This window comes from Gymnoscopelus microlampas, assembly GCF_963454915.1.
Source record: "Gymnoscopelus microlampas genome assembly, chromosome: 6".
Lineage (NCBI taxonomy): Eukaryota > Metazoa > Chordata > Actinopteri > Myctophiformes > Myctophidae > Gymnoscopelus > Gymnoscopelus microlampas.
This window is the reverse complement of record NC_139943.1, coordinates 36321835-36336951: the sequence shown is the minus strand read 5'-3', so window position 1 is coordinate 36336951 and position 15117 is coordinate 36321835. Positions and strand designations below refer to the sequence as shown.

General features: G+C 41.6%; 1 protein-coding gene across 1 annotated transcript in view; it reads right to left on the bottom strand.

Moving 5' to 3' along the window:
* Positions 1-15117, bottom strand: part of pdhx (pyruvate dehydrogenase complex component X) — a 47528-nt gene that overhangs the window by 10518 nt on the left and 21893 nt on the right. Inside the window, exons 6-8 of the mRNA XM_084058966.1 lie at positions 7377-7554; positions 5264-5411; positions 85-143 (exon numbers count right to left, since the gene is read on the bottom strand). Coding sequence (XP_083915092.1) covers positions 85-143; positions 5264-5411; positions 7377-7554 — 385 coding nt within the window. The remainder of the gene's footprint in view (positions 1-84; positions 144-5263; positions 5412-7376; positions 7555-15117) is intronic.

Here is a 15117-nt window from a genome sequence, read left to right as displayed (position 1 = left end):
ACACACACACACACACCCCCAACACACACACACACACACACCCCCAACACACACACACGTTTACATAATACACATTTTACTTACTTTAAGAGTAACAGCAGCTGCCTTGATGATGAAATCATTGACGGACACTTTGATCTGTTCTGTAAAGAAAGGGCAGACAAAGGTTGTGAATCTAATTAAAGATCTAATGTAGTCCTGGTCCAGGGCTGATCCATTTGGTATGCTGTGATATACTGTAGGCTGCAATATGACCTGAAGGAACAGACATGACTGTATGTGAGCTTATATGTGACCAAATAGGATTATTTTCCTTTCCGGAACACAGTCGGATGTGGGAAAAAAATAATTTCTAAATGAATAAATATCACCAGCACCCGCCTGACCTAAACCATGGCCGACACTCTTGCAAATGAGCTGCCAACAGTGTTCCAGTCTTATTACAGTATCTCTTCTTTCAGGATTACTTGGGAATTAAAGCCGGATTTATACTTATTTATACGTTGGTGTCGCGCACTGAAAATAGCAGACGCTTGTAGATCTGGTATTTTCGGTGCGTAACACGATGTGACACTAATTATAAACCAGGCTTAAGGTTCCACATAGAAATGTTCCCCACAGTATCGTCCCGCTGAACATCATACTATTGTTAATTACGGCCAAAACAAAGGTTAAATGTTAGAACTTAAAGGCAGACTAGGTAGCTTTTCAGATCTGTGTGTGTCCTGTACACACACTCCCCCCCTCCCCTCTCTGACAGGTATCAAAGTGATTGCTGTCTCTGATGCATTCATTGATTATAGAGAACACTAACGAGTTTGACACTTTTATGGCCCAATCAATCAACTCAGTGCACAACCCCTCTGAAGTTTTAAGGGATCAATTAAGAGCTCAGGCCAAGCCCCCCCTCTCCCCCCACAGACTTTTCAGTCCCTGCAAGGGATGAATGTCAACATAAACAGTGGAATGTCAACATGAACAGTGGAATAAAACCAAAATACAGCCAGAGGGATGTGTCTTCCTGCAGGAAAACACACCAGCATAATTATATAGTGGCTGATAGAGGGAAAAAATGCAAAATAAATATATATATTTTAAATGTAGGCTCAAAGTTACCTAGTCTGCCTTTAATTTTTGAGAAATTCTTTAATTGTAATGTTCTCTTGTTACCATGATATCTATAACAAGACCAGACCTCTGCAAGCCAGGTGGGTCTGTAATGGCACCGTCGCCCGGCCTCTACCAGTGTCCATTAGTGCCAGACGGTTATGAATGCTGGAAGCAGGGCGATTAATCCATTAAGACCGGGAACGCATCTGTGTCATTTTAAGATGAAAAAATAGCAGATATACAAGCTCATAGTGCGGCACAGAGTGCTGCGCTATGAGCTTGTAGATCTGCTATTTTTGAAAAATCTCGAACATTTGTGCAAATATTTATATATATATATTGTTTTTTTAAGGGAACATTTTTTTACACAAATCTTTGCTTCTGGGGGTTCCTATTACAAAATATTTTGATGGGGGTTGGCGCAACTTGGCGACCAAATACATCATTTTGGGGGTCCATGACATGAAAAAGTTACTGATATAGCAACGATAGTTTTTCAGAAAACTGTTAGGATTTTGAAGACATTTGTAGACTCCCCAGAAGCAAAGATTTGAGTTACAAATGTTTGCATTCAAAAAATATATATACTCAAAGATTTGAACATATTTTCACAATTATTTTCCAAAAAATTGCAGATCTACAAGCTCATAGCGCAGATAACCCTATATCTGCTATTTTTTAGTATTTATGTTTTTTATTCAGCATAGGTAGAAGTAGGGTAGTTTTGATATCTGCTATTTTTTGAATAGCCAAAGAAAAAAAAATGTACACGGTCTTAATGGTTTAACGAGCTAACCGTGAAATCGCTCTGCTCCCGAACAAAGAGAGACAGCGAAAACAACCGGAGGGCCAATCCCTCAACACACACAGTGAAATTCTCAGAGTTAATTTAACTCTGAGAGTCTACAAAATGTACATTTTGTACACTTTCACAGATACAAATGGACTGAGGATTTAGCTGTGCAAACATACAGTAGAACTTGGTCAAAAGGCCTGTAATGGTCGTCCGTCACAGAGAAGGGACACAGGTGCCTGTCTGCCTGATCAACAGAGCAATCGAAGCCATGGCTCCTCCACTTTTGTTTTTGTTGATACAAAGCATATTTGTATATTTTACCCCCTTTTCTCCCCAATTTAGTCGTTGTGCCAATTAATTAATAAACTAGAAAAAGTGCTCCTCGGAGCACAGGTCTCCGCCAGGTCAGGTAGGCTACTGTGGCCTCCTGGTGGCGCTATAATAGGCCAACGTGAAAAGGGTGCCATTTCTTCTTAGGCCTTGCACGACAATCGGACACTGACTGCATTCATGATTTGAGGCATTTTGTCAAAAACATGTGTTTTGCTGAATTAGACCTGTTGGTGGCGCTATAACAGGCCAATGTTAAAAGGGTGGCATTTGTTCCTCAACATAGTGTGAATGTGCGTGCAAAGTTTGAGCGCAATTGGACGGTGCGTTCATGATTTGCAGAATTTTGTTCAAAACAAGCCAATAATGCAAACTTTAGATGTCAATCTTAGCCAATCAGTATGGAGTATGAAAAATCAAACACATCCGTTGTGATCACATGACTATAGAGATCATGTGTACCGATTTGCGTGAAATTTGGATACAATTGGAAGGAGTAGTATAAAAAAATGTGTTTTACACAAGTCGGCCTCCTGGTGGCGCTATAAAAGGCAGATGTGAAAAATGCAGGGCAAAGGTTTTTCCTTGACCTATAGGGAGTGTGCATACAAAGTTTTACACAGATCGGTGCAATTATAGGTAAAAACACGAATCGGCCTGTTATAGCGCCACCATGAGGCTGATTTAAAAATGTTCAAATGGTAGTTCTTCCTCGGCCTAATGGGAATGTGCTTGCAAAATTTCTCGGAAAGTGCATGCTGTGTTCATGATTTGAGGCATTTTGTTCAAAACGGAGCACTCCTGCAAACTTTGGAAGACATTTTTAGCCAATCAGGATGGAATATGAGAAATCTGAAAGACCCGTTTCGTTTAATGACTATAGAGATACTGTGTACCGATTTGTGGGATTTTTGGACAAAATCTGTAGGAGTACTGTCAAAAAATGTGTTTTGCACAAATCGGCCTCCTGGTGGCGCTATAACAGGCCCCTGTGAAAAATTTGGGGCAGAGGTTCTGCTCTGGTATCCAGGGACTGTGTGTGCACAGTTTGGCTGCGAGCAAGCCAACGGTGCCGGAGATTAGCTGTACACAGACAGATCGAATGACGGACACACGGACACACGGACACACGGACACACGGACACACGGACGGACGGACAGGGGGTAAAACATACTCTCTCGCCATGCCTTTCGGCCTGGCGGAGACAATAAAACTAATAAAAGATGCAGGATCAACAACAGGTAATTTCCTCTGCCATCTCAAAAACGCACCCAGAGAGGTCAGTCACATGTAAAGTTAATATTAACATCTATGGATGATGGTTAACAAACATGTTAAGCTCAGCATCAGCTATCTTATGTTAGTTAACTTGGCGTTTGCTGAATATCATACATGCAAAACTTTAGAAAATTGCCAAAATAGCAGATCTACAAGATCAATACATGCCATGATGCAACCTGCTGTGAGCGACTGAGTGTGCAGCTATTCTAGAAAGTATTTGTAAAGTATAAAATAGGGTTCAAGTGGTGAAACTCTTGAACTCTTCAGAATTGTATGGTGGTGGCATGACCAAAACCGTTCCCTTTCACTATCTTCTCACCAAAAATACCCAGCTAACGGCCGCTACATCCTTGTGGCTCTTACATAAGCAGCTGTGGATTGCTGAGCGGTTAGTCTAGTTACTGAAAGGAAGGAAGTCTGCAGTGAGAATGGGGAAGTACCAGCCAGAGCGTAAAGCCAAAGCAATGAGGAAGACACTAACTGGCAACATGTTAATTATTGACTTCACTTCACACAGATTATTTCATTCCTTACTGTAACCGACTTGTTCCATCTACTGTATCATTGATTCCTTCCTAGGGCTGGGACAATAACGGCATTACCGCAATACCACAGTTGTGTGATGCATACCACAGGGTTGAGCTCTGTACCGTCATCACTTATTTATGATAATATAATAGCAGCCAAGCCATCTAGAAGTCTGTCTTTGTGTCACCAAATATCTTCCACATTATTATTTTTGAAATATTTAACTTTTTAAAACTTTTATTTTATACCGGAAGTCAATGGAGGTCAGATTGGGGTGAAACTTTAACCAAATACGGTACTGATGACAAGATGACTGATGTCATAGACTGGCAAAAGGAACTCTGAGATCCACGTGGAAGCCATGCCGTAATTAGTCTCGTTTAATTAGGCTATGGGACCTAGGGGGGGCTAGCCGTCTAGAATAGGGTCTGTGGTGCATGTCAGCAGATGTGCCATTTAATTTTTTGTTTACATTTTTTATGTTGTGAGCCTATAGGGCTACGTGGTTGCATTTTCTTTCTTTTTCACAAAACATCAGTCAAAACATCGGGAATCCACGGTCTAGGACTCGGGATTGTCATTTGACCGAAGAATCTGACCTCATCGGACTCTACTTCATAACCCTGAAACGGTCACTGTCGTTTAGCGGGCAACATTCCCCACTGTGCTGATGTAATCAATAGTACAGAAAGGAGCATCCATTGGACACACTCTGAACCAAAGCTAAATGATTACTTTGGCTGAGAAGACATGTACAATACGGTATCTAGAGTGAAACTATTTTCTCCTTAGTTTGTGGAATGAGTCATGTGAGAACCCTGACATCTGCACCTAATTCCTGGAAAATAAATTCCCACCAAATATAGAGCGCAGTATGTCAGGTCTCACGTGACTTGACCAACATTGCATTTGTTGACATCGCCATTCTGGCAGGAAAGTTAACTATATTTCAACAGGGCGTAGATTGGGTAGGTCATAAACACACACTGTGTGTATTATTTATTTGTTTATTTAGCCATATTCATACTTTTAATTTAGCCTCTCCTCTGTTTTCTTTATGTCTTCATGGCACCTTCAATGATGGTTAAAACTGACATACTGTACGTTTATGAATGTAAATATATGTACAGTATATGTGCATCTCTTACGCATTCAATTGTGGTGCGTCCATACAAAATCATTACATGCAAACTCCCACCAAGCAAAGATTCTTTTACCTTTTGCCAGATCCTTGCGGAGCTGCATGACAGCCCCCACGTCACAGTCAACAGTAGCGTAGGCGTGGGGGATGGTGGTCTTGGATTGGGTCAGCCTTTGGGCAATCACACGGCGGATGTTAGAGGCTGGAATCTCTGTGAAAGTACCCTAAGGTGGATTAAAAAAAGAAGGGAGAGTAAATGGTGAGGATGGGGAGAAGGAGGCAGTGAAGGTGGTGACGTTAATGATTATTGGCAGCGCCGTTGATGGGTTTGGAAGTTTGACGCACAGCAGCGGAACCGGTAAAGTGGGTGCTAATGGACGAAAAAGGTCAGGCCTCGTACTTTGATCGCATTTTATTTATTATCGGTCTGTGTGCTATATCCACTCTACACGGTTCTCCAAATAAAGGGGAATAGGCACATAATTGGGGGTTTCTTTCGCCATTTTGTTAGAGCCCGTCTGCATGGAACTCACTACACCGAGTGTGCCAGTTTACTGCCATCAAACAGAGGGCATCAGAGATACCTAATATGTAAATGCACATAATGTAACTAGGTGGTAAATAGCTTATCCACAGAATTCCACACTCATGTTATGGCTCAGTTGCCATCAATAACATAATTTATGGAATATATGTTTTCACTCACACTTAGTAAGAGGATGGGGGGATCCTAACTGACAAGCTCATTACAAAGTAATGATTGGTTAGAATAGATTATTTATGGTTGGTTATTTATGGCATCTACTGTTTGGAATCGATAGTCCATATCTCAACTGGAATAGCGATTAGTGTATGAGGGGTTAAATGTACACGGTCTTAAAAATAATCAATCTAGAAATCAATATGTGAAGCTACACAATGACTTGCAAGGCTTAAAGGAATTATGTTTGAACATACACTAGAATGCTCCAATTTGTACTGTATGGAACAGTCATACGACAAAAGCAAAGTTCACGTGACCGTGGAAACAGTGAACTGTGGAAATGGTGAAAAACAGTCAGGATGTTGAAGGAATAAGCTCAGCTTACTGACACTACTCAAGGAAGTCAGGAGGGCATTGGCAAATATTTCTGTCTGGCAACTCGTACCTGCTTGACTGAGCTTTGAAAATTTAACAGCAGCAGAAGTGTTTATCAAACAATGATTCAGTATCTCTAAGGAAACTTGAGCAACTCAAGTAGAGCAGATCTTTACAGTAGTTCTCCTATTTTATTTTGCTCGAAACAGGGATGTGGAAAGTGAGACTGTTCCTGGAGTGGTGGAGCGTATGATAAGCATCTTTGTACAAGCTCTGCTTGTTTTTAAATACTGACATGTGCAAATCAGTGAGTCATAAGGACCAATCCACAAGGCAACACTGCCATGAGGACCTGACCTCTCCTAAGCAAGTAGACGTCAGAGTCCCAGAGCTGAATACATTTACAATTAATTAGCTTCATCATTATATAAATTAATGTGGTTATCAGATTAGAGAGAGAGAGAGAGAGAGAGAGAGAGAGAGAGAGAGAGAGAGAGAGAGAGAGAGAGAGAGAGAGAGAGAGAGAGAGAGAGAGAGAGAGAGAGAGAGAGAGAGAGAGAGAGAGAGAGAGAGAGAGAGAGAGAGAGAGAGAGAGAGAGAGAGAGAGAGAGAGAGAGAGAGAGAGAGAGAGAGAGAGAGAGAGAGAGAGAGAGAGAGAGAGAGAGACAAGGAACCAAGACTATATTAATTTTGCCATGCACCTCAGGCAAAGAGATATTGTATATGTATGTCAGAGGTGGGGGATGGGAGCTGTGTAGTGCAGTATGGAAACAGTATGAATCCTTGAAGAAAGCCCTTGTCTCCATCGTTCTCCTCAGATAAACCCACTCATTCTAACCCCCGGTCCACATACGTTTTTTAGATTATAAAATGAATTCAATTCGTTGAAGAGCAGTCTTCCTGTGAAATCCATTTCCTGAAGGGCTTACAAGAGTGTGCAGGTCGATTTTGGATAGGGTACTTAGTTGAGCGCGGGTGTTACACACCGAAAATAGCAGACCTACAAGCTGTCGCACAGCACTGCGTTGTGAGCTTGCAGATTTGCTATTTCCGGCATGCAACACCCTCACATAACCAAGTATAACGGGGATTCAATACTTTCATCGCTCACCGGTGCTCCTGGCTTCCCAGGTATTGAGAGTGGGGGTATGTTGGGTCGGCTTCCTGGGGGTAGTGGGGCAGCTGTTGGCGTGGGAACAGGACTCGGGGCAGCAGGGAGTGGGGTGGCCACGGACGGGGCCGGGGCCGCTTTGGGCGCTGGAGACATCTTCAACAGATTCAAGACATCTCTGAAAGAAATAGGAGAAATAGGAATGAATCCACACATGACATCTGAGAACTCTGTTTTTTATGTGCAGTAGGTCTACAATATAAATACAATATAATACAAATACCAAAACGCATTTAGTTTAAGTCTGCCAGTTTCGTCAAATTTGTCAACACAACAATCATGGGGAGGCATTGTTTCATGCGTTTATTAACACATCGGGTGCCAAACACGGTCTGAACCGTGTTTTCACAGAGTAGCGTTTCGGTGCCGAACACGGTCTGAACCGTGTTTTCAGTCTCTTGTTTTTTTCCACACGGGAGGGGCTGGAGCAGCTCTGGAATCACCCACGGCGATTCTGAGAATGAAGGGCCTTATTTATAGATCACCGCGCCAAAAAACATGGCTCCCCATCCGCTTCCGTTCTATCTCCTTCTCTAAAACCCCTATAACTCCGAAACTTTTTACATTGGGGAAAACGACTCAATTTGTATGCGCGATCACTGCGCCATTGTGACCCGTGTGAAAGATGTTATCGTTCCAGGCGTTAGCCAGGACCATCGTGCAAAATGCATGCATGCTTTGTTTCACATGGATTGCTCGTGTTGGAGTCTACAGCTTAAACAGAGCCGCGCAGCTCAATGGTGAGATTTCTGGCACCGAACGTAATCTGTTATTATAAAATTCTGGCACCGAATGTGTTAAGACTGGAATGTCTTCATGACTGGCATCACAAAGTGCTTGTCTTGTAATATATATTCTGAACTTGCCGTCTGACAAAAAGCCACCATATAATAGTGAAAAAAATAAGTTTTAAGAACTGCAACTAATACTTTAACTAATAAACTAAAAACTAAACTGAAACGAAACATTTTTAAACTAAACTAAACTGAATTGAGCAGACTCACTCTGGAAACTAATGAACAAAATTTAAAAAATAAATACAAAACTGCTCGCACACACAAGATTAAATATCTAACAAGACCAAACACATTTGTGCTGTGACTCAAGCAGGGTGTAGCTCTTTCATGTGAAATAGACAGACAACTTCCTTCACACCACTGTCTCCCACAGTCACAGCTGGACGATCATGTCCACATTCACACACACTGAAACCTTAGTGTAAATGTATCTGACAGTGTATAAATTCGAAGCTCTGTGAGCTACAAACGGATAAATTGAGGACATAGTCACACAATATGAATACTAATAGCCCACTGACTCAGTGCTACATACACCTGTATAGAAGATGACAGTATGCACAGAAACGACTGTGTTAGCCTGATCTTAAGCCTGTGTTATTCTACGTGTAAGGAAAGCATACATGGTGCACCTTCTGTCCCAGAGTAAACAGGACTTGTGACTGGGCCCATTGATATCCGTCATGTTGGGAGGAAAACAGAAATCTCTAAATGCACTTGGACCACTATAGCAGGAGAGGCTACCCAACGTGCTATAAAAGTAAACACATGCATACAGGCCCCCACAAGTCTAGCAATACAAATATTACAAATGGGTACGAAACAAGCTTTTGACATTTCATTTATATATTCCACCTCAAACATTTACAGAGGAAAACAAGAATGCACTCAGCAGGTCACGGACTGCTGTCAAGGCGGAAAAAACTCTCTCTGAGAAGGTTTGGCCTGATGGTGGCGCTAGAGGGGATGGCAAATTTCATGGCAATTCAGCCGTTACCGTGACACATCATGTTAATCTCAAACAAAACAAACAAACAAACAAAGCAACTCATTGACAGAGGTACGGTAATGAATACTTTTCAACCTCTCTGGAGGCAAATTAAATCCATTTTGTGTTTTCGGGTATGTTCACACCGGATGCAAATGGATTTTTTTTTTTTTACTTTGTTTATTGCGTTTTTCACAGCAGGATTCAGCATTAAAGGCATATGAACAGATACATAAAAGCACATGCATCGGCTAGGTCACCAATTCATCTATGGTGCCTAATATGTAACACAGCATGGTGATGGCTTTGCAGGGCATTTTCATTATTTCACGTGTATATCCGTCTTTGTGCATGTGGATGCCAGTATACATGTGCCAATTGCAAGTCCCAGGACAGTACAGGAGTGTGACAAGGTAACTCTCGGTTACCTTCTCTGGGATAATGCGGGAGCGACATGTGGATGTCACGCATATCACAAACAAATGAGGGGCAGGATCAGGTGTCCATGGCACGTCCCTCCCACATGAAGAATTGGGGCATGCACAAACAATACAGGTCGTAAGTACAGAGCAAACAGGGTAAAGCTTACGAAATTGGAAATAATGTAACCAAACAAACTTAAAAAATCATTAACTTCATCGATGTGAGAAACAACAACCACTGGCGGGGGGACATTAAACCAAACCTGATCTACAATCATCTGCAGGTTCACTAAATACCACAATTGAGTTGTTTCACTAGCCACATGGCATGTCACTTCAAAGGTTCAAAGGCACACGGATTTGATGGGAGAAAACAGATCACACTGTAACACATTTGAAGTCTACCCATAGCCTACCAACAATCATAACATCTCCATTGTAATTATACTATTTGATGCAGTGCCCTTAGCCACTGATTGACTGGGGTCATTACTCTGCATTGTCTCTTTTGGCTGGAGTGGCTACAAAGGTTATATATTTTTAAGGCAGAGCCTAAGACCGAAAAACAGTAGGTAAAAGATTTATACAATAAAGATTGCTTTTTCAATTTGTCCAAAGGACACACTAGCCAACATGCCCACACGCAGCAAGTCCATGTAGTGGTTTGTTCACAAACTGCACGCATAGAAGCTCACCATCGATTGCCTTAAACAGAAATAATTCAGTTTGCAGTGTTGACTAGAATGCCAAGCCGGCCAACTGAAGGGAAATGGAGGAAGTTGTGATATATCTTTGGGCAGACTATTGCAGGTTGCAGAGGATTGACAGAGAGGGATAACAGAAACAAGATGGAGCAGTAGACTGATATGCAGTATCAGGTGTACCGGCTCAGAACTCCAGGTTCCAGCTCAGTGCACCGGGGCCCTCCTAATATCCAACATACATCGAGCCTTTTGTCTAAACCAGCTGCCCCCGACCTCACCAGGCAGCCGGGCAAAGTCTGGGCCCCACAGCTCTTTTCTCTTCTTCCCTTCCTCCCTTCCTTTCATTGTTGTTGGGTAATTATTTGCATGGGGACTGGGACAATTTGGAATCCCCCCCCCCCCATCTCCCATCTATTCTTAAAGAAACGCATATCTGCTAAGTGCCTGACTGCCCTCAGAAGGCACGTCGGGACAGTATCTCTCCGTCTGGCATATGGCGAGCAGGTACATGCCCCTGGAAAGGTTTCAATCACTTTGCACGGGAGGCCGAGCAACAAGAAAAGAGGGGAAAGCGATTACACCCGCCGTGGAGCCTCAGCCCTTGAGTTTTTTTAACAGATAGGTTTACATGGGAATTTACATATCAGCTGCGAGCCTGCGACGACACCAGGAAAAAGACAGAAACCTACTCAAACTGATTGAGGATACAATACAAGATTTAAAGAAAATTGTTGACAAAATTCTCAGCTTTGTTTATAAGCTTAAAGATGAACTTAGCTGATATTTAAAGTAAATCTTATTGTTCTTTTGTGAGGAGGACATGGGAAAATTATATTTAAAGTAAATCTCATTGTTCTTTTGTGAGGAGGACATGGGAAAATTACACATAACACTTCCCAATGTGTTCTTTGCATCGAGAGGCTGCGCTAGAATACTGCACCTGGCCTACGTAAAAACTGCAGAACATAAACTTACATAGACTGGAGGAGGTTTTTCAGCAGCGACAGAGCGAGCACTTGACACACAGAACTCACTGAGATGTTTGTCTTATGTGCCTACAATAGAACAATACTGTAGGTTTACATAATATAGTTTAAAGTATGAAAATGATCTTCTAAACAATTGCTAAAGCAGGGGTTTTCGACTGGTGGTCTGTGGACTACTGGTGGTCCATGACCATGCATTCGGTAATGTAGGAAAGTGAAGATTTTTAACAATTTTCTTTTCTAATTATTTTATTTTAGTATTTCAAGCTAAACTACTACAAAAGAGGATCAGCTCATTGACATGTCCACACAATCTTTCAAGAGGCACATTTACATGAAACATATTCCCTTGTGAAGTTCTGGGTGAGTTGTCAGGCAGAAATCCCAGAACTTACTGTAAAAGCAAAATGTATTTTCACTTTTGTAACTACGTATCTCTGTGAGAGTGGCATTTCCACGCTGGCATACCTGATGAATATGTACAGGACAAGGTTGGAGCCAGAGAATGACATGAGATTCTGTCCCTGTCCACCACTATAGCCAAGAAGAAGACATGAACCTCCTGTAATCATGCCATGGATCATTGAGAAGCAGTGCACTAAAATGACTAAATGACCTGGTGACTTAAGATGATGTGTCAATGTAGTCAGTTAAAGGGCAGTTCAGAGGCAGAGGTCAAAATATTCCACATAAAAAGGGAGTTAGAATCTCAAGAGGGGGTCAGTACCGGATAGCCTTTTTGAGTCATTATTAAGAAATGTGCACATGTAATCGCATCATTCGCATGAGTCTGCTCACTTTTAAGTTACAAATCAGTAATCCGTTGTGTAATCAGTATCAAGCAACAAATTATGTCATTATTAAATTTAAAGCTTTTTGCCACACACTAGGCCTATTCATTATTATTATTATTATTATTTATTTTTTACCATGGACCACCTATAGACCTAATTACGCCATGGACCACTAGTGGTCAGTGGACCATATTTGTTGAGAAACAGTGATAAAGCATTATGAGTATTTATGAGTTATTGTAACTATAATTCTACAGTGTTACTTATAAGCCGATTATAATGCAGTATGTTTGAATTAATTATAGACATGACATGCATAGCAAGTTACCAAAAAACGAATGTTAGCCCATATCCCCCTCCAACACAACTGGTCCCCAGTTTGATTCTTAGTCAGGATGGTGGTCCATCCTAACAACACAGGTAATCAAAAGTCTCTTGCACACCTGAATACAATATTTGTATACATGGACAGATAAAGGAATCAAAAACACCCGCACACCGTCTGAACTTGCTGCTCAATAAAGAAAACATTAAATGTTTCCCTCCCTTCAGACATCTGTAGAGATGCATAATGAGAGTCCTTAAGCACGATCACATAACACCCATCCTATTCTCACTGCACTGGCTCCCCGTTTCAGCTAGGATCGACTACAAGGTCCTGCTAATCACTCATAACTGCATAAATGGACATGCCCCTCCCTACCAGTACCCACAGAAACTAATTAAGCTTCCACAAACCTCCACCCGCACTCTCAGATCTGCAAACAGATTCCTCCTCGAGGTCCCTAGTACCTATCTACGCACCGCATGGGGAACCGGGCTTTCTGCTCGGCAGCACCACGCTTGTGGAACAGCCTTCCTATTGATTTGAGAGCACCGCAGACCCTGGACTCTTTTTAAATAGGCCTAATTTCTTTTCTATTTCGGAAGGCATTTTCATATTGTTGTGTAAACACATTTGTTTTTAAACCCTGCTTTTAACCTTCTATGATTGATTATGTGTTTTTTACCATGTGGGACTCTGGGATTCTCTGTGAATGAAAAGTGCAATACAAATAAAATGTATTATTATTTATTAAACATTTTCTTTATTGAACAAGTGAAGACAGTGAGCGCGGGTGTTTTTGATTCCTCCTTCCAACCTCGAAATGGCATATTTGTCAGTGTAAATACACACCATGCTCCCTAAACTACAGCTGAAGCAAATACTAAGTATTTTAAATGAAAATAAAAGGTGATTCGATATCCCAGGAGCAGCTCAGAGAGTGGCCACATGGCGATGACAACTAAGATGGAGCTACCACTTAAACATTGTTTCTATGGCTGGCTGACTGTTCAGTGTTGCGAGAGAAACAAGCAACCAGGTCTATGAAAACAAGCCCAAGAGAGGCGACTAGGCTACATGAGCACTTTAAACCTATATACATTGACTATTTGAAAATAGACGATCTTCAAGCTCACAATGCGTCGCAATGTGACGAGTTATGAGCTTGTAGATCTGCTATTTTCAAAACAAATCATGAAAAAACACAAATCTTGTCCCTGGCAGAAGGGAGTCTGTGAACAAATAAATATCAATTTGGGGGTCCTTGATATGAAAATGTTTGAGAGCCACTGGTTTTAACAACATTTGGAAGCAAGCCCAAATAAGCAATTTCACTTAAAAACAAGCCTAAAGTCACTTATAATAAGCAGACATGGCAACACTGTGGCTGTTCTGTCCTCACAGGAGACATGTGCTTTTCACACCCACCATTTACACGCCCACTGACTGACAGCAAAGACAACAGAGCCTCTGAAAGCCTGGGAGGAGGTGACTGGAATATTAAAGAGTGGAGTGAGGCGCTGCCGCTGCGCGCTTTACGCACACACATGCGCACACACGCGTTAAAGCAAGTCCCAGACACATAGACACGATGTGCAGAGACTACACTGCCACCTGGGATAGATTAGAATTAGTGCTGTCCCCTCGGTCGATTAATCAATTAATCTGTAGGTTTGGTCTCAGTCGACCAAGACCCTGTTAGTTGATAGTCATTTTTGTATGCTTTTCCACCATGCAAATCTCTTGTAAACTCTAGATATAAGTAAGCAAGCAGATATAATCCTTTAATTCCACCAGTCTTTATGCCAATAGCCAGTAGCCATTGTTGAATCAACATTAGAACGTTCAGTTCTCAACCTCACCAACCTGAAAAGGCTGGTCTCTGCATGATTATATCTAAACCCAATTTAACAGATGTGCTGACTAAACAAACTAATAATTTCTTTAGTCGAGGAGAGCCCTAGATAGAATAGCACAGAAGACGTGGTCATGAGGTTAGCACTGAGCTCTCTTTCACCTGCAAAGGAATACAGGTGAGAATATTTCATTTCAGGCAAAGTGTCTACTGTAGTTTTTTCTTTCTTTTCTTTTTTTAAGATGCAGGTGAACTCACTGTATATTCTTCTTCTACCCAAGATGCCTAATGCCTATAGAAGAACAAACCATGCAATGTTGACACACTGCCTTTGCAGGAGGGTTTGATGAACTAATGTATACTTTACAGCATGATAATTTAACTGAGTACCTTTTAGCAATGACTTCCAACACATTGCTGAATAGATGAAACAGAATGGAGTCCTAGTCTGTGTTGTATAGTTTAAAGTCTACATTTAACTAAGTGTAAAAATAAACTGTGTACCTTCTAAAGGCCCATAGAGCACCGAAGTCTGACGTAATGTACACATCCGAGGTTTGTCTACCTGGTTCGCGGTTTTCCACCCCCATTCTGAATCCCCATAGACGTATTTAATATCGTGTCAAATAAGAACTGTGTTCCAAAAATAAACAAATGACCCCGGCGGGTTTACTTTTATGGATATGAAGCATCAACTGACGGTGAGAAAACGCTAATGTTACTTCCGCCGAATTAGTTACATTTTCGCCAGAAACAGACTGTATCAAATATAAGTGACTGACTATCATAAACGATACAGAACTTCCTCCC